This window comes from Tamandua tetradactyla, chromosome 2, assembly GCF_023851605.1.
Source record: "Tamandua tetradactyla isolate mTamTet1 chromosome 2, mTamTet1.pri, whole genome shotgun sequence".
NCBI classification, from domain to species: domain Eukaryota; kingdom Metazoa; phylum Chordata; class Mammalia; order Pilosa; family Myrmecophagidae; genus Tamandua; species Tamandua tetradactyla.
In genome coordinates, this window is record NC_135328.1 from 200,897,800 (window position 1) to 200,917,775 (window position 19,976).

At 38.5% G+C, this 19,976-nt stretch overlaps 1 protein-coding gene and 1 pseudogene across 1 annotated transcript; one reads left to right on the forward strand and one right to left on the reverse strand.

The window, feature by feature from the left end:
- Positions 1 to 2,573: 2,573 nt before the first annotated feature.
- On the reverse strand, positions 2,574 to 3,940 carry LOC143664105 (DCN1-like protein 1 pseudogene; annotated as a pseudogene).
- An 8,673-nt stretch (positions 3,941 to 12,613) lies between these two features.
- RSRP1 (arginine and serine rich protein 1) lies at positions 12,614 to 17,158 on the forward strand. The gene is made up of 5 exons (XM_077150788.1): positions 12,614 to 12,868; positions 13,131 to 13,711; positions 14,385 to 14,533; positions 16,064 to 16,147; positions 16,738 to 17,158. The coding sequence occupies exons 2-5, from the start codon at positions 13,168 to 13,170 to the stop codon at positions 16,852 to 16,854; spliced, it is 894 nt and encodes a 297-aa protein (XP_077006903.1). The 5' UTR covers positions 12,614 to 12,868; positions 13,131 to 13,167; the 3' UTR covers positions 16,855 to 17,158.
- Positions 17,159 to 19,976: the final 2,818 nt, after the last annotated feature.

Below are 19,976 nucleotides of genomic sequence, written 5' to 3' on the forward strand. Positions count from 1 at the left end.
GGCTATATAATACAACTTTTTTTTTTTTAAGACCTTAACCATGAATTAGTTTATTAGTAAAAATAATAAAATCTAGCATCCTGTCCTCCCTAAGGATATAAATTCTGGACTATACATCAGCACTATGAAATATTAGTGAATTTTTTTTTGTTCTAAATATAATCACAATTCAAACTTTATTCCCAGTTTGTAGCTAACACAGTGAATAGAAGAAAAACATAAATGTTACTAGAAAAAATGTCAAGACAATGAGAAATATATCCAGTCTTCTGCAAAAAGTTGATAACATCCAAAAAGATTTTTATCACTAATATAATATTATGGAAATCACCTTAAGAAAGCCTAAATGGATTTCTTTTTCTTTTTAACTTTTTTTATTAAAAAATTAACAAACAAAACATTTAAATATCATTCCATTCTACATATACAATCAGTAATTCTTAATATCACATAGTTGCATATTCATCATTTCTTAGTACATTTGCATCGATTTAGGAAAAGAAATAAAAAGACAACAGAAAAAGAAATAAAATGATAATAGAGACAAAAAAAACTATACGTACCATATCCCTTACCCCTTGCTTTCATTTACCACTATTTCAAACTGAATTTATTTTAACATTTGTTTCCCCTATTATTTATTTTTATTCCATATGTTCTACTCTTCTGTTGATATAGTAGCTAAAAGGAGCATCAGGCATAAGGTTTTCACATTCACAGAGTCTCACTGTGAAAGCTATATCATTGGACAATCATCATCAAGAAACATGGCTACTGGAACACAGCACTACATTTTCAGGCAATTCCCTCCAGCCTCTCCACTACATCTTGAACAACAAGGTGATATCTACTTAATGCGTAAGAATAACCTCCAGGATAACCTCTAAACTCTGTTTGGAATCTCTCAGCCATTGACACTTTGTCTCATTTTACTCTTCCCCCTTTTGGTGGAGAAGGTTCTCTCAATCCCTTGATGTTAATTCTCAGCTCATTCTAGGGTTCTTCTCAGTCCTTTGATGCTGAGTCTCAGCTCATTCCAGGATTTTTGTCCCACGTTGCCAGGAAGGTCCACACCCCTGGGAGTCATGTCCCACGCAGAGAGGGGGAGGGTGGTGAGACTGCTCATCATATTGGCTGGAGAGAGAGGCCACATCTGAGCAACAAAAGAGGCTCTCTTGGGGGTGACTCTTAGGCCTAAATTTTAAATAGACTTGACCTATCCTTTGTGGGGTTAAGTTTCATGTGAACAAACCCCAAGACTGGGGGCTCAGCCTATAGCTTTGGTTGTCCACACTGCTTGTGAGAATATCAAGAATTCAACTTGGGTAAGTTGAATTTCTCCCCACTCTCACCATTCCCCGAAGGGGGCTTGCAAATACTTTTCCAGTCACTGATCAAATCACTCTGGGATTCATCGGGGGATCACTCTGGACAAACCAACAAAATCTCATATGCTACCTGAGATTCCAAGTACTTACGACATTCAATCAAACTATCTACATGAGTTATATTAGGAAATGCTCTAGTCAAAATCTAAATTTTGTAACAAATAAACTATATAATACGACTTTTAAGATTGCTCTTTTATGTGCAACTGTTCACCTCCAGGAGAAAGTTCTCTTTCCTCTGTCCCCCTTCAGGAATCTTGTTATGTTTTAGTTTTTGTTGTGATTGTTCTTTGTCTGAAAGAGCAGTATCTATGAGAGCTTGAACTTCATGGCTCATGAAGTTCTTCTGTCCCCCTTCAGGAATCTTGTTATGTTTTAGTTTTTGTTGTGATTGTTCTTTGTCTGAAAGAGCAGTATCTATGAGAGCTTGAACTTCATGGCTCATAATAACCGTTTTTAAAATTTAATTCCTACTATTTTCTTATAAATTAAGGGAATTTCATTTGTGTTTCATAGGGCGATGACCCCCCCCAAAAAAAACCAAAACAATAAACCCTTAATTTAGAATATTGTATTGTATTGTGTAGCAATCTAAAACATCAAATTAAATAACTTATTTGACCAGCATATAAGCATTTCAAAATTATGAAATCCAATTATATGATGCATAATGTAGAAAGGGGTGGAGTCTACCATTATGTGGGCATTTTCTAAATAAAAGCTTCCTGTAGAACAACTATACTATAAATATGGGTAGGATAAAAGTGCAGAGTACTTCCGTAGAACCTTTTGGAAATTGAGGGTCTGAAGCATACTAAACTTTTTAGGTAGACCCCAAGGTCTCCTAAATTTTTTCCCCATTGGTTATTTTCATCAGATACTCTACTCATGTCAATAATAAATGTGATTTGTCAGGAAAAAAATTTTTTTCAAAACCAAAACACCCTTTAAGATCTGATACACTTAATGGAAGTGCTATCAACAAAGTTTTGCAACCACCCTAAAGCATATATTTAAGAAGTTTTTATAAATTGTAAGTTTCATATGTTTAATTCTTATGCCAAACCATTTTCTGATTAAGACATTCTTATGCAAGAATGGAAACCTCAAAATAATCACCATCAAGCTTCTAAGGCTTATGGGAGAAAAACCTTGGATGGACATATATAATATGAAGTACACAATATTGGAATTATAAATGTTTAGAGCGGGCCTGACTAAAAGACATCTCCAAACCATCGTAAGAATAAACTGCAATATGGTCCAAGATGTATCCTTAACATTGCGTCTCAACCTCAACCAGCAGAAACTGTGTAATTTCTCATTGTATTTATTGTACAGACTTTGTAGATTCTAGAAGGTTCCTTTATTGCTGAAGTGTTGTATTTTTTTGTCCCAGCAATTTGAGGGTGTGCAAATTCCAAAAAGTCATCAATAAGAACAGACCCTGCTCCTTCTTCATCATAATTAGATATATCATCTGCAATCATTGTACTGATGTCTAAAGAAGAGTCCAAGTACCTTTCAGTATTGATCATTTATGATGTTCCACAAAATTTATTCCATAGGTCTAAGAATTTAAATCTTCTGTTAAGCACTAACTTCTAGTAGAAAATGGTCGTTTCTGATCTAATCCTTTTTGTCCTGGATTCTGTGCAAAATTAAAAGTAAACTGGTAAAAGCTCTTAAGTTGTCCTGGTTCTTTCAATTCTTGTTTCATCTTGAGTACCTAGGCCTTTAATTTTTCTCTGTTGTCACATCCTAAGTCTGTCATGCCATCCATGAACCTGTTTGGAGAACTTGCTCTGTGTTGCTGCTCTGAATTTCTATGCAATGATCAAAATACTAATGCTGGCTGCAGCAAGTCCTGGTCATCACAGAACTGCTGTATACTGTCTCTACCAATTTCATATTTCATCTTGTGGATCTTTGTACCTTTTTTTAAAATTTCTTCCTGTCCAATGATTCTTTTACAGTCTGTCGTGTATAAAGTTCAGGATTTTGGAAAAAAATTCTACTGCAACATGTAACTTCCCATCATTTGAAGACAGACAGCTTACTTTTGTTTTTTTTCAGATTGTTTGAAGATCAAACTGACCAATTTTATCCTTCTGTGATGATTTCACAATTTGTTCATGTTGGTGTCCTCCAGCTCTCTCCTTTCCCCCTTGGACTCTGCAGTGAATGGATGGCAGCAGCAACTCTCGCAGGCTCACCAGGCTCCCATTCATTTGCAGAGCAGGGTAACCCTGGCACAGCCTGAGAAGGGAGCCCAAGGCTGTGGGAAGGTGGAGGGATGGGTGTGGACATGGGGACCCCACGTGGGACTCTGTTCTGTTTTTGCGCAGAATTTTCTCAGCAGCCCCTAGGATTTGTTTAAATTCTCTGCCTTATTCAGGACCCGCTTTTCACTACCGTGTTTAGTTCAGGGACTCATCCTGTTTTACAGCAGTTTGGTTCCCCCTTTTTTTCCATGAGGCTTTTCTGTCTCCACTTTTTTCCCCATTAGGGTATCCTACCCCAGGGAATCAGAGGGGTCAATCCAGAAAGGTTTGTTTTGTGTTTAGGTGGTCCACCAAACAGAGTAAATCAAGTGTGTGCACCTCTTGCCAACAGTTCTACCACATTCCGTTTATTTCCTGGGGGCCTTTTTGTATGTACACACTAGTCAGCCATTTGTATTCTACCCTGGGTCTCTGTAGACTTGTGTCCCAATGCCGGATATACATGGGTTCTAACCTGCTGCTGCGAGTGGCTCTACGGTCTGCATTAACGATGGAAGGGACCCAGGATATGCTGCCTGTGTGTAACTCTTAAGCAGCTGGAACTGAGTGAGGAGGGTGGGTCCAGACTGGCAGGTCTGGGACTTAAATATCCTACCTTTTTTTTTTTTTTTTTAAACTTTCATTCAGCAATGTGGAGTACTTCCCCAGTCTCTCTCTCATACTCTAGGGTTCTGGGCAAGTGGGATTAGGAGATTTTTCTAGGGGATGTCTTACACTGCCATGTTGATGACCAGAACTGAGTCTCAAAAACCAAAATGGGGGGTGTACAGGTGGAGTTCAGTGGTAGAATGCTCACCTTTCATGCAGGAGACCTGGGTTTGCTTCCTGGACCATGCACCCTAAAAAACAACAACAAAACTAGAGACTATCCTAACAGCCAAGAGTGGCTAGAAATTTGTAGCAAATGATCAAAATGTCATTAAGGGACCCATTCTCCAGAAAAAAATGAAGTTCAACATATGAAACTTTGAGGGAAGTTCTGGGGAAAAAAAAAAAAACCTATCATATTTATAACCCATGTATCTCAAGCTCCTTAATAAATGACTTGTATTGCCACAAAGTGAGTGTAAAGAAAATAGTGATAGCCCAAGAATGATTGATGGAATAGAAGAGATATCCTGAAACAGGCTTAAGTATACATGGAACTTAATCTATGCCAAATGAAGCATTTCGATTTAATGGAAGAAAGGAGGTTTTATTAAACAAATGATGCTGAAGTAACTGGAAAAAACAAACCTCAATCCTTATCGCATACCTTATACAACACATATTTCTGGTGGAGTAAAGATTTAAATGTAAAGTACAAAATTAAAATTATTATTAGATAATTTAGAATATGTAACTTTTAGAGTAGGGGAAATATTTCTAAGCAAGTCAGGAAAAACGGAATCCAAAAATGACTAAATAAAAGTTTTAAGAATTTGGTATGACAAAAGACATGAACAAAAACAAAAGAAAAATAAATGATAAAAATATATGTAATACCACAGGACAAAGATTAATATCACTCAAGGGAGTCCAAAAGTACAGATAATAATAGAAATATGAATATAGGAGATGAAGCGGAAATGCACAGAAGTCTAAATAACCAATAAACACATGAAGAGAGGCTCAACTTCACTTTTTTGGGGGAATGAATGGTGCATGGTTTGGGAATCAAACCCGGGTTTCCCGCATGGAATGTGAGCATTCTATCACTGAACCACTTTTAATCAGGGACATACATATTAAAGCAAGAAAGATACTACTTGTTTACCTATCACTTTGGCAAAAATTTATTTTTTTGAAATATTTTTATTGAGAAATCTTCACATAGAGTCCATACATCGTGTACAATCAATGGCTCACAATATATCATCACACTGTTGTATATTCATCACCATGATCATTTTTAGAACATTAGCATCACTCCAGAAAAAGAAATAAAAAGAAAAAAATAAAAAACATACATCCCCTACTGCTAACCCCTTCCTCTCATTGTCCATTATTATTTCATTCTACCAATTTTTTACCCTTTAACCCCATTTATTTTTTATCCTTTTTTTTTTTTTTTTAACTCATCTGTTCATACCCTGGATAAAAGAGCATCAGACACGAGGTTTTCATAATCACACACTCACACTGTGTTCTAGTTTGCTAGCTGCTGGAATGCAATACACCAGAAATGAAATGGCTTTTAAAAACGGGAATTTAAAAAGTTGCTAGTTTACAGCTCTAAGGCCAAGAAAATGTCCCAATTAAAACAAGTCTATAGAAATGTCCAATCTAAGGCATCCCTCCAGGGAAAGATGCTTTGGTTCAAAAAGGCCGATGAAGTTCAGGGCAGAAGATGGCGAACACAGTTAGGGCTTCTCTCTTGGCTGGAAGGGCACATGGCGAACACGGTGTCATCTGCTAGCTTCCTCTCCTGGCTTCCAGTTTCATGAAGCTCCCTGGGAGGCGTTTTCCTTCTTCATCTCCAAAGGTTGCTGGCTGGTGGACTCTCTGCTTCATGGTGCTGCAGCATTCTCTGCTGTCTCTGATTCTCTTCCCTTCTCCAAAATGTTTCCTCTTTTATAGGACTCCAGAAGCTTATCAAGACCCACCCAAATGGGTGGAGACATGTCGTCACTTAATCCAGCTTCACAACCACTCTTGACTAAATCACATCATCCAGGGAGATGATCTGATTACAGTTTCAAACATATAGTATTGAATAGGGAATGGGATTTTGATTAAAACATGCCTTTTCTAGCGGATATACATCCTTTCAAACCACACATACTGTAAAAGCCACATAGTTATACAATCGTCTTCAAGAATCATGGCTACTGGAACACAGTTCAACAGTTACAGGTACTTCCCTCTAGCCACTCCAAAACACTATAAACTAAAAAGGGATATCTATATAATACATAAGAATAACATCCAGAATAACCTCTTAGCTCTGTTTAAAAATCTCTTAGCCACTGACACTTTATTTTGTCTCATATCTCTCTTCCCCCTATTAATCAAGAAGGCTTTCTCAATCCTATGATGCTGGGTTCTTGTTCATCCCAGGAGTCCTGTCCCACACTGCCAGGGAAATTCATAACCCTGGGAGTCATGTCCCATGTAGGAGGGAGTGCAGTGAGTTCACCTGCAGAGTTGGCTTAGAGAAAAGGCCACATCTGAGCAACAAAGGAGGTTCTTTGGGGTTGACTCTTAGGCATAATTATAAGTAAGCTTAGCTTCTTTGCAGAAATAAGTTTCATAGGTCTGAACCCCAAGATTGAGGGCTTGATTTATTAAATTGGTTGTCCTCACTGCTTGTGAGAATATCACGAATTCCCTGGATGTGAAAGTTAAATATTTCCTCCTTCTTCTCCAGTTCTCCAAGGCACTCTGCAAATTTATTTTATTTTATTTTAGTTTTTTATATACCAAAAAACACCAAACAAATGCAAACATTCCTATTTTGATCATTCCGTTCTACATGTATAATCAGTAATTCACAATATCATCACATAGCTGCATATTCATCATCATGATCATTTCTTGCAACATTTGCATCTATTCAGAAAAAGAAATAAAATGAAAACAGAAAAAAAATTTATACATACCATATCCCTTACCCCTCCCTTTCACTGATCACTAGCATTTTAAACTAAATTTATTTTAACATTTGTTCCCCCTATAATTTATTTTTATTCCATATGTTTTACTTGTCTATTGATAAGGTAGATAAAAGGAGCCTCAGACACAAGGTTTTCACAATCACACAGTCACATTGTGAAAGCTATATCATTACACAATCATCTTCAAGAAACATGGCTACTGGAACACAGCTCCACATTTTCAGGCAGTTCCCTCTAGCCTCTCCGTTACATCTTGACTAACAAGATGATATCTATTTAATGCGCAAGAATAACCTCCAGGATAACCTCTTGACTCTGTTTGGACTCTCTCAGCCATTGACGCTTTGACGCTCATTTCACTCTTCCCCCTTTAGGTCCAGAAGGTTCTCTCAATCCCTTGATGCTGAGTCTCAGCTCATTCTAGGATTTCTGTCCCACATTGCCAGGAAGGTCCACACTCCTGGGAGTCATGTTGCAGATATTTTTTTTATTCTCTGCCCAGATTACTCTGGGATATATCGAGGCATCACACTAACCTGTACAAACCAACAAGATCTCACAACTTTGGCAGAAATTTAAAAGATTAATAAAGAATTCAGAATAACAGGAGACATTCTCATATATTTGTGGCTAAAACTGTAAATCACGACAATCTTCTTGGAAAGCAAATGGCAATATATTAAATTACACAGATCCTTTAACCCAGAAATTCTACTTTGGGGGCTTCATGACATAGTAATAAAAGTAGCAGTGAATGATTGTTCATATTGAGGAATAGTTTTGAGTGTGAAAAAAGAAAAAGAAAACCACATGAATGTCTACAAATAAGTAATAATGACACAAGAACAAATTATGGTACTTGTAGGTAATGGAATATTATACAGCTGTTAAATAGCAGTAAATTAATCTACAGAATTTATTTTAAAGGATGTTCATTATAAAGGCAAGTTGCAAATCGGTTTAAAATGGGTTCATAGTCATCAAAAGCTCTATATGTCATATATATGTTTGAAAGAACTTGGAGAATGGTGTGGTAGGATACTCACTGAAATGCTAACACTGGTTACCTCTTGGGAGTGAGGATGGAGTATGGGGACAGGGTACGGATTATTAGCTTTTTCTCTATACCTCTTCGGTTCCTTCATTTGTTACAAGATTAGCTTAGTCATTAAAAGTAATGAAGAAATTTGACCTTGTTGGGGGAAAGGACAACTAAAAACTTTTAAACCCACCCAACAGCATCTAATACAATAAACATTCAATAAATATTTGTAGAATGACTAAATAAAGGACAAAGGATGTAATGGTTAATTTCATGTATCAGCTTTGCTAGCTTATGGTGTCTAGTTGTTTGGTCAGGCACTGGACCTGCTTATTACTGCAAGTGGATTTTATAGATGAAATGTAGATCTGTAATCAGTTGAGTACATGTAATGGGTTGACTGCATGTACAGCTGACTGCATCTACTATCAACTAATGGACCTCAGCAATGTGAGGTCCCTGCATCTAATCAACTGGAGGTCTCAACAGCCAGAACTGAGGATTTAAGAGTTTGGGAAGAATAATTCAGACTTAAATTCAGCATTACTCCTGCTGGAATTTCCAGCTAGACAACTTCCCCTGCGGAAATCAGACTAAGGACTTTAGTGTCATCTTTATTGGTGCTTCTAGCTTTCAGCTCACTTTGCCAGTCCCCACTGTCACATGAGCCAATTCCTTAAAATAAATCTCTTTATAGAAAGATAGATCTGTCTTGTCAGTCCTGTTTCTCTAGAGAACCCTAATACAGGAGGAGAGGAGGAACAGGTTTTAATATGTTTGGTAGGGCTAAAACATAACCATTAATAGCATGGTGAAGCACTGTAGAACCTCTAAATGAATAATGGGAGATGGGAAAAAGATCCTTGATCAAGCTGGCAAAATAAAGTGGGAAAAAGGGAAAAAAGCAAAGAGTAATAAATAATAGACACCAATGGAAGAGACAAAATCAATAAATATAAAAGGGATGACTTTACCTACCAAAGGAAGAAAACTTTCATATAGATTAAAAACTCAGCTAAGTGTTTTCTATTAGGAACACTTAAAACAAAGTGAACATAATACAAAGTGAATATATAACAACAACAAAAAAAGATCATATTCTTCACAAATACCATTAAAATATTTCAAAATAGGCCTAGCAAGATGTGCAAGATGTATATGAAAAAATCTATAAAATTTTAGCAAATTTTGCTGCTGTATCAAATTACCACATTCAGTGGCTTAAAACAACCCAAGCATATTATCTTATAGTTCTCCAGGTCAGAAGTCTCACTGGGCCAAATTGAGGGGTTGGCTGGGCTGCACTACTTCTTGTAGGCCCTAGGAGACAATCTCCAACATCAACTCATCAGATGTTGGCAGAATCCAGTGCCTTGAGGCTATAGGACTGAGGTCTCCAGGTCTTTGCTGATTGTCTGCTGGGAGCTGCCCTTAGCAATTAGAGGCCATTTTCTAGTCCTTGAACATAACATAGCCTCTTACATTTTAAATGCAGCAATAGGGCCTTGAATCCTTTTCATGCTTCCAATCTCTCATCCAATTAGATTAGGCCCACCCAAATAATTCAGAATAATCTATCTCCAGGTCCTTAATCTTTTTTTTTTTTTTTGTATGCTGTATGGCGGGGTCACATTTCATTCATTTTCCATGTGAGTAGCCCTTTATTGCAGCACCATTTTGTTTGTTTGTTTTGTTGTTTCTTTGTTTGTTTGGGAAGTGCTCAGGCCGGGAACTGAACCGGGTCTTCGCATGGCACCTGAGAATTCTACCACTGAACTACCCTTGCACCCCTTCAGGTCCTTAATCTTAATCATATCTGCACAATAGAAGATAACATTCACAGGCTACAGAGATTAAGGCATTAAATAATTTGGGCAAGCCATTAGTCTGTCTACCACAGTAAGGACTTGAAAAAATCTAAATAAATGGAGAAAATTATCATATTCTTGGATAGGAAGATGGACTATTGTAAAGATGGCATTTCTGCCTAAATCAGCCTATAAATTCAGTGCACAATGCTCTAATGACTGAAATTGGATTTCCCATCAGGTGGGTGGGCAGATGCTAAATCAAGATTGTATTATTTAGAGAAACAAAGAAACTCTAGTCTAGCATATTTTAACTCAGCCATTGATTTTCCAATATCCTTACTGTTATTATCCAGGCTTTTTCTGGCCGCCTTTTTTAGGCACTGCAGGAACTTCTGATACCAACTGCAAAGTAATCCTGACTCTATCTAGAGTTAGATCACATTCCACAGCTTCAAGGCACAGTCCTTCACAAGCCTGCCATCACTTAACACACCAGATAAAATTCTGGGGCTCAAGGCCACCTGCACTTCTGACCAACTGGTTACAAATTCAGGGGTTCCCACCACACTCTCAAATAATGTGCTGGAACCACCCACAGAACTTGGGAAAGCACTATAGTTACAATTACATTTTATTATAGCAAAAAGGATACAAATAAGGAACCAAAAGAAGACATTCATAGTGCAAGGTCTGAGAGGGTCTCAAAATTTGAAATTCCCCTGTCCTCTCCCCCGAGTTAGGATGTGACACTCTCCCAGCACTTAGATGTGTATTCCTGATCAGTGAAGCTCATGAGAGCTTTGGCGTACATAATTTTTATTGGGATTTCATTACATAGGCTTGACAGAATCAATGCCCACCTGGTCTAACTTCATGTCCAGTCCCTCCTTCTTCCTGAGAGGCGGGCGGCTCAAAGTCACACTCCTTATTTCCATGATTGGTCACCCCCACCCTGACTCATATCACCAGTATAAACTATCAGGTGTGGTCTGGAAGGCCCACCATGAATAACAAAAACACCTCTAGCACAGAAATTCCATTGATTTAGAGGGTATCTCCCAGGAACGAAAACCAGCCAAATCAAATTCTTTATTATGTAACAGGGACACATTTGAGTGACATTATAAACTGTCCACAAAGATTCCGATAATCATGAACTCAGACTCCATCATCTTATAAACATATTTTCACACTCTTTTCCTCCTAACACATCATTTTTGCACTTATCAAACGTGAAACTCATGAAGAACTTTCAATAATAGTTCCTGGCAAATGGGTACTGTATCTTCTCAACTTACTTGAGATAGTATTTAGCAATATGTCAAGGACATGAGTACACTTAAGAAATTATTTCCATTATGATGCTTTCTCAGAGATGTAGAGGATTACATCTGTGGTAAGATTTTTATTCCCTCCACTTCTGTGCATGTTTGAATATGTGGGGTGAAGATGAACAAAGGAATGTATCTCCCTTTAAAGAAAGTTGCTTTCGTGAAAATATCACTAATTTGTAAAGATGCTCATATAGCGAATAAATCTCCTTACAAAAGTGACCTGTTCATTCAATGAAAGGGGTTAAGTAACTCAGTTTTCAAAGCAACTGTCATGCTTTATCACCATAAATGTTTAGAATGTATCGTATTTGTAAATCCCTGAGAATAAAATAGTTGCCTCTAATCCTCAACACCAAGCACGCTGTCCTCAGAATCGACACCTAAGACAACATTCTGACCTCTTAAAGTCTAACTATGGTTGTTAAATGACTTAGGGTGGAGGAGCCCTTTTTACTTGTGACTGACAATTCTTAAGTTTTTTTAATGCCAATTAGTGACCCAATAGTTCCAGCCCTAAGAAGCATTAACAAACGCTCACTTCAGCTTCTTACTAAACGAACTAATAAGTGGAACGAGCGGCATCACGGATTTGATCAATTTCTTGCTTGCCTGCATTATGTCTCCACACTTTCTTACCTTTATTGGCCGAAACACAGAAGTAAAACACCTTTGGTAAGTTAACTATTACATTTACTGAGATTCTGTGGTCTTCAGGGTCGGGGAGCGGTCGCCCTTTCCCGATACGGGTCGGACACGAGGTAAGAGAAAGGAGCCAGTAAGGCACAGCAAGCATCTGCAGAGTCCCAGAACGACAACGGCGGCTTCTGCCAGACAGGCCGGATTCCAGCCCCAACCTACATGAGGCTCTTCCTCGTTCTCCCGCTCACCCGCCGACTCCCCGCCTGGCACTTATGACCGCCCCCGACCGTGCAGTCGGTCGGGAGCCTGGAACTGCGCCGCGCCGGGTCGTAACACGTTCTACGGGTTTTGGCCAAGAAAACAAAGCATGGCATACAGCCAAACACTAGATGTGGCAGCGCCTCCCTCCCCGCCAACAAGAGCTTTGTCGCGCACGCGCATCGTGAGGGCGACGCGCGAGGACGGGGGGGAGGGGCACGGGGAGAGAAGAGGCGGGCGGTGGTTGGTCGAGAAGGAGCCACGCCCATCGCCCTTACGTTTCTGCGCATGCTCCGGATGCTAGCTTCTAGTATTTTCGACCGCGTCTTTAGATTCAGTTGTCTTTGAGTTCGGACGCTAGAAGTCTCGCGCCGGGTCTTGTTGTTTGGGAAGCCGCTTTTCCTACCAGGCTTCGGAAGGAACGCGTCTGTTGGATCTCTTTAACTGTCTAGAGTGAGGTGCCTGCGGCCTCTGGGAAGTTTTCTGGTGGAGGGTCGGCTCAGCGGTTACCTCAGGTGTGGGCCGCGCGGAAAGTGGGGTAGATCGCGGGACGGGAACGCAAGCATGTTGCGTCGAGCACGCGGCTTCACGGCATTAACGGGATTTTAAGAACTGTTTCTCTCAGGACTAGTACCGGCTCGCGCCTGGCTAGGCCTGCGGCCTCTGGGAGGCGAGGACGGAGGGGCGGAGCAATCGGGCGGGGTGGTGTAATCGGGTGCGGCGACCAACTTCTGGCCTTGATCTTTCCTTTTGTGAACCTTTTTTTGGTTGCTTTAGGGACGTGTTTTCGAGGTTCTTCTCCAAGAAAATTAAGATGAAGTCTCAGGCTGAGATGTCCAACTACGTGAACGACATGTGGCCTGGTTCGCTGCAGGAGAAGGATTCCCCCTCGACGTCCCGATCGGGACAGTCCAGCCAGCGGTCTTCCTCGCGTTCCAGAAGTCGCTCGACTTCCAGAAGCTCTCGGTCCGGTTCCAGCGTCTCCAGTCGTTCCCGGAGTCGGAGCCGGCCCGGGAGAAGGAGCAGGTCACGGTCTCGCTGCCGGAGGCGCCACCAGCGGAAGTACAGACGCTACTCGAGGTCTTACTCGCGCAGCCGGTCGCGTTCCCGCAGCCGCCGGCACAGAGAGAGGCACCGCGGCTCCTACGGGAGGCATTACCGGTCTCCGTCGCGGTACCGACCCCGGAGCAGGTCCCGCTCTCGGGGAAGGTCTTGTTACCGAAGGGCCTACGCGGTCACGCGGGGGCGACGATGCTACGGCTTTGGTCGCACGGTGTACCCGGAAGACCACAGATGTTGGAGGTCGAGATCCAGGACTAGGTCGCGGAGCAGAACTCCCTTTCGCTTAAGTGAAAAAGGTGGGTGAAATGTCGTTGAGAGAGGCGCAGAGTTAAGGTTCTTGTATGAACAGTGTACGAGTAGGTCAGGGAACTAGAGGTAGGTACTGTGTAGTTTCAGTTTATTACCTTTGGTACATGAAAGGTATGTCGTTTGTCACTTTTTTTTTTAATGACAAGATTCCTGGAACGAAGAGAGCGGATAAAAAATTAAGGAAAAAAAAAACCTAAGGAAACGTGATAAAGTATGGGGATTTAGTTAATAGTGTGTTAGAATTGGTTCAACAGTTGAAACAATTGTTCCATAATGTATTAGTGTAAATGTAAACTGGGTGTATGGTACATTGGAACTCTACTGTGCTTGCAGCTTTTCTCTGAAGCCAAACATTTTTTAAGTGTATCTGTACCAAAAAACACCTCAAATTCAAAACTTTTTAGAGAAAGCAAAAAAAAAATATATGAAATTCAGGTCTTTGGTAAGGTAAACTTTTTATTGATATTAAAGATGCTTGTATTTTTTTTAACAGATGAAGATGTTTCCATGAATAAAGTTATACCTTATATTTGGAAATAAAAACAAATCATTCCAGCTCTTCATTGCTGTTCTAAATAAAACTCACACTTAATTCGTGATTTTTTGTCCTCTTGTGGAAATGTTATAGGTTTGATGAGATGTTTTTTTTATTCTTTGCAGATCGAATGGAACTGTTAGAAATAGCAAAAGCCAATGCGGCAAAAGCTTTAGGAACATCCAGCCTTGACTTGCCAGCTAGTCTCAGAACTGTTCCTTTATCTAAAGAAACAAACTGTGGAACAGCTGTACCAAGTGGAGCAAAATTCGAGGTGAGTGTTCCAGGTTTATCCAACCTTTTCAAAAGACTCCTACCAGAAGATCTGATTAGCCAGTTTTATTTATCTTAGACTATCTTCTCCCAAAAGCCAGCTAAATATAATTTGCTAATGTCAAAATACCAGATCTCAGAATGCTAGCCAGGTCTCACCCATGAAAATGGAAGCTTAGTAAACTTTATTTTGGATTGACACTACTAATCACTGTCCTAACACTGCTGATATATTGTAGCTGGTACTTGGTGTCTTTCTATGCAGTTGACAGATTTTTCTAAATTCTAGTCTTCACACAGTGTTTATCTTTAGCTTTCATTTGCGGCAGTATGTTCTCCACCAGTTCTGTACTCAAAATACAGTATAGTTTACCTGCTTTATTTCTGTCTTATAGAAATCTTGAATGTGGTCTCCAGACATTGATGAAGAAAATCTGTTGGTAATTGATACATGGGTTAAAACATAAGAAGTTTAAATAATTTAAAATTTAAATTCAAGCACTGAAAGCTTAGATTTTTGTTGTTTTGTTTTTTTTTGGTAGATTAAATGCATGCTAGAATTTGGGAACAGGTATCAAAAACTAACCAAAGATACACAGTAAAGATGGGGCATCTGTGAATATAGATGTCCCTTTCATAATATATGCAATATGTTCCAGATGTTTTGAGAGATTACAGAAGAAGAGGCCTGCTTCACTTGCAGATAAGTTTATTATAATTCTCAAGAATGTGTAGGATGTGCACTGGCATATGTCTTTTTAAATTATTCATGTAAAATCCAAAGTTTAAAACTCATGGCCTTGGGTGATGCAACAGTAGCGCAGTGGCAGAATTCTCCCTTGCCAAGCTGGAAACCTAGGTTTGATTCCTGGTGTCTGCCTATGCAAAAAACAAACAGAAAAAACAAGAACGCATGGCCTTAAATGTTTTAAGGAAGTTAGGAATTGATATTCATATGTGAATGTGCTTTTACGTTGAACTTTCAGTGCAAAGGTTTGAAGTTGTCTGAATTTTAAAAAAAGAGAAGGAAAAGAATCGCTAAATGTGAAACACAGGCAAAATGTGCTTTCTAGGTGTATGGTGCATTGTGATGCACCTACCATTGTGACCCAGATGTAGGTTTCCTTAGTGTGGTGAGGTTCAGTTGTAACTAGCATTAATAGATATTCTTAGTTGAGTTGCTTATTCAACTTATGTTGAGTTCATCTCAGATCCCCAAAATGGTGAATGTGTTCTTTCTTTGAAGAAATAAAAAAATGCGTTTATTTCTTCATTTGAAGAAACTAGGTATTTTCTGGTATGGCTTTACATTTAAAAGTTAGAATTCGAATAGGCCTTAATCAACTCTGTCATTAAATAACTTTTATTATGGGAAAGCTCAACAGAATATTTGGTTAGGTTGCTAACTATATGATTAGGTAAAACTTTATTTGTTTCTAAAACTGAATTTCTATACTATTAGGCTGTTTTTTATATAGTACTTGCAAGCCAGTGGTGTGTTTTTAAAAATACGTTTTTCTTATCTGTCTAGCTGTCGGAAGAACTTAAGGAAGATGAAACCAAAAATTGTAGTGAAAAATCTTCCCAGCAAAGAAGCATAGCTTTCAGCTCTTATGTAAGTTACCTAAGCATTGGTCACTGAAACATATTTGTATTAATAAGATTTTATTTCTGTTGGAAGACTTTGTGATGTGTGTTCTTATGATGATTTGGGGCCCTCTAAGCTTCTTTGTAAAATTAATATCTTTTATATTTTTGTGCCACTTTTATAAGTGACCCATATAAAGGGCTACCATATCTTAAAATTCATGTTCATAAGTTTTATATTAAAAGCACGTCTCAATGGTGGGCAACCGTGGGTCAGCAGGCAGAGTTCTCACCTGCCATGCTGGAAACCCAGGTTTGATTCCGGGTGCCTGCCCATGTCAAAAAAAAGCAAATCTAAAGATCCCCAAATCAAACTAACTCAATACGAGAAGGGTTTTTAAAAACAAGCTCAAAGTATATGATACCTATTATAATATAGCCCTGTCCATATTTAATTTTTCCAACTTCATTGACTTTGTGGTTTGACTTAAGTTACAAGTGAGTCCTCACTTTGCATTTTAAATCACATTATCATATTTTGCAAAGTATTTTAAGCTGTACATAAAGGTATGTAAGTATGTGTTTGGAACGTTGACTTAATATTTTGTTCTCTTACAGAATTCTGTAGCAAAGCCAATGTTTCAGAGATCATCTAAAGCTACTGTTGACACTTCTTCAGGATCCCCAAAAGTAAATGAGAAAAAAAGTCCATATAGCCTGTGGGTGCCTGTCTAAAAGAAAATCATTGGCTAATGTTGCCTGAAGCAGCACTTTATTGCAAGTTCGTGTCTCCAGCATTATCCTATTCCTATGTTTAGTGGTAATTGTGGTTAAAAGCTCTCATATGAGAAGATTTAAATACTTAACTAACATTTTAGGTTTCTCTTGCAGATGTGAGATAGCACAAATGGACCAGAGACTACATACAGGTGGGAGTCTTGTACATACACTTGTAAATATTTTGTATTTTATCCATTGGTTATGTAAAAATAAAATTTGTAAGACATGATAATTGATAATAAATGTCTTGTTTTTATCATTTTAGTCTCACTTCATTATGTAAATATTATCAGATGGGTCTTGGTTTAACAGAGAAAAATAGGGAAGTATTTCTTGTTCAAAGCCTTGGTACTTTCAAGGTTGGGACCCTACAGCATAGGGCTTTGTGTTGGAAGCTTATTAGAAATGATCACTCTTAAATCCCTTTGTATCTAAACCCACAGTAAACAAGGAACAGCCTTTAACAGCATTTGCAATTTTAATGGTGAATAAATATATGAACTGAAAGACTAGTCTAAATTAGACTAGTTACAGTAATAGTTTTGTAGTCCTTGTTCACTAATGTATTTATACCATTTTTAGATTATTTCTTCAAGTGTTTAATAGATCAAATATTTAAATTGAGCTTAAGGTGCAAGATACATATATTGAATTTAAAAGCCTATTTGCTGAGCTTTAGCAACAAAACCATGTGTCCTTGGTATAGAACTTTGGTTAAAAAAAATCCTATTACAACTAAAAAATAGATTTTTAAGAATGGGGGTCTACTCTTTAAATGAGGGTCTGCTTGGGACTTCATGAATTGCTAACATGAAAAAGTGCTATTGGACAGCTGCTCTAGACGATAACACTGAAAAATATGCAAGACATATGTATGTGTACCTTTCTGGATATATAATTCCTGTTAATAATTATCTAAATAGCTTTGGTAACTCAAGCCAACAGGAAATGGTTTAAATGGAATTTTCTGGAAGAAAGTTATTCTGGATAAACCTTCATTTCACATCCAGGTTAAAGTGAGTTATTGGGAAGGACAATATGTTTCCAAAGGAGAAAGTTTACAATGGCATGTTTGTGTGGAGTCCTAAGGAGAACTGAATATTAGCAAATTGCCTGGTTACAGTAAAAACTGGGGGCAATGGTAGACTTCTTGCCTGCCATGCAGGAGACCTGGCTTCAATTCCCAGCCCATGAACTTATAAAAAAATTTTTTTTCAAAAAGTGGTGCTTCAATAATGGAATGGTCACGTGGAAGAAGAATGAAACGTGACTCCCACCAAACAACATCCAGGAAAAAAAAACTGGCTAATTTTAGGACTTGTAATTTAGTATCAAGCTGGTAATGAAGTTAACTTGAGCATCAAGTTAGTATCATTAGTTGGTATCCTGTTTAGCAAAGTTCCAGAAATTGAGAAGAGACTCTTAAAAAGGAGGCTCTTAAAAGGAGAGACTTGAAGGGAGACTCTTAGAAAATGAATTGATGACGTAATGTTAAAATCTTTTGGACCTTTACTTAGCATAGTAACTGGTGGTGGAGAGAGCACTTTCTCATCTACAAAAGAGGCCTTTTGCTAGTATGGGGTGTGGTTTCTGAGATTTAATTCTACAGGGATCTGTCTCTTCAGTCTTTTTCACCATTGATTTCTTTAGCCTGTTAACATACTTGAGCCTACCTGTTTCTGAAAACCTTTCCTCTTCTCTCTTTAATCCTCCTCAGTCCACAGGCTTGTTCCTTCCAGTATCTTAAAAACAGTATACTTTATATTTTCTCCATTCCCCCCCCCCCCATAATCACCAAGTTGAACTTGTTGATTTGCCAGGACTAGAATGCTCATTAGTTCCTCTAAATCTTTATAATAAGGGATTATGCATACCCCTAAACTAGTCTTCATTACATATAAATGGAATTCAGTTGCAAGTATGGTGTCCTGTTACTATGTATGAGGACAGTGGAGCAAGATGGTCCTGATAATTAGTGAGACTCTAGATCAGGGCTGTCCAATAGAAATATAAGAAGTTACATTATAGTGAAAAGTTTCTTATATAAGAAATACATATTTTTTTATGTACTAAGTCTTTGCAATGCAATCCTGAATTTTATACTTCAAGCACATCTCAGTTTCCACAAGCTACATTTCAAGTGTGTTCAGTAGCTACATGAGAAAACTATACTGAGCAGCACAGCCCTAGGCAGTAAGTTCAGGTGATGTGACATTTTTTGGTGTAGTACAATTTTATCATTCATGATATCAAGCTATCTGGTTAGAATTCCAAGCTTTAGACCTGCAGATTAGACTGTCTTCCACAGTAGCTGTACTGTTTTACATTCCTACTAGCAGTGAATGTTCCCATTTTCTCCACATCCTCTCTCACACTTGTAATTTTTTGTTTTTTATATAGTGGTCATTCTAGAGATGGGAAATGGTATCTCATTGTCGCTTTGATTTGTATTTCCCTAATGGCTAGTGAAGTTGAATACCTTTTCATGTGCTTTTCTGTCCATTTGTACTTTCTCTTTGGAAAAATGTCTGGGTTTTGTCCTTTTTAAATTGGGTTGTCTGTTGCCGAGTTGTTTTTCTCAATATATCCTGGATAATAAACCCTTATTGGATATATTTTGCCATCTTTATCAGCAAGTTATTCACTAACTCAGTTTCCCAAATATAGATTAATACATGTATCTGACAATGCTCCCAATCCTAGTCCTTTTTTTTCCCACAAGGCATGGCACAAATAGATGATTATCTTCACTTTTATGGGATAGCTCTAATTTGAGGTTTTCTGTTTGCCATAATTATACTTGTGCTGGTTTGAAGCTATTATGTACCCTAGAAAAGCCATGTTCTTTAATTCTCATTCAGTATTGTTGGGTGGGCTTTCTTCATTGTTTCCATGGAGATGTGCCTCTACCCATTCAAGGTGGGGCTGCTTACTGGTATCCTTTATGAGGGAACCATTTTTTGAAAACAACTTTAGAGCCACCAGAGCTGACAGCCCACACAGCCAGAGATCTTTGGAGATGCAGAAGGCAACCATCCCCAGGGAATCCTTACGAAATGAGAAGCTTAGCAGATGTC

Coding starts and splice junctions, on each gene's coding strand:
- RSRP1 (XM_077150788.1), top strand. CDS start 13,168: ATGAAGTCTCAGGCTGAGATGTCCAACTACGTGAACGACATGTGGCCT. Junction 14,534..16,063: donor CAAGTGGAGCAAAATTCGAG/GTGAGTGTTCCA, acceptor TTATCTGTCTAG/CTGTCGGAAGAACTTAAGGA. Junction 16,148..16,737: donor GCATAGCTTTCAGCTCTTAT/GTAAGTTACCTA, acceptor GTTCTCTTACAG/AATTCTGTAGCAAAGCCAAT.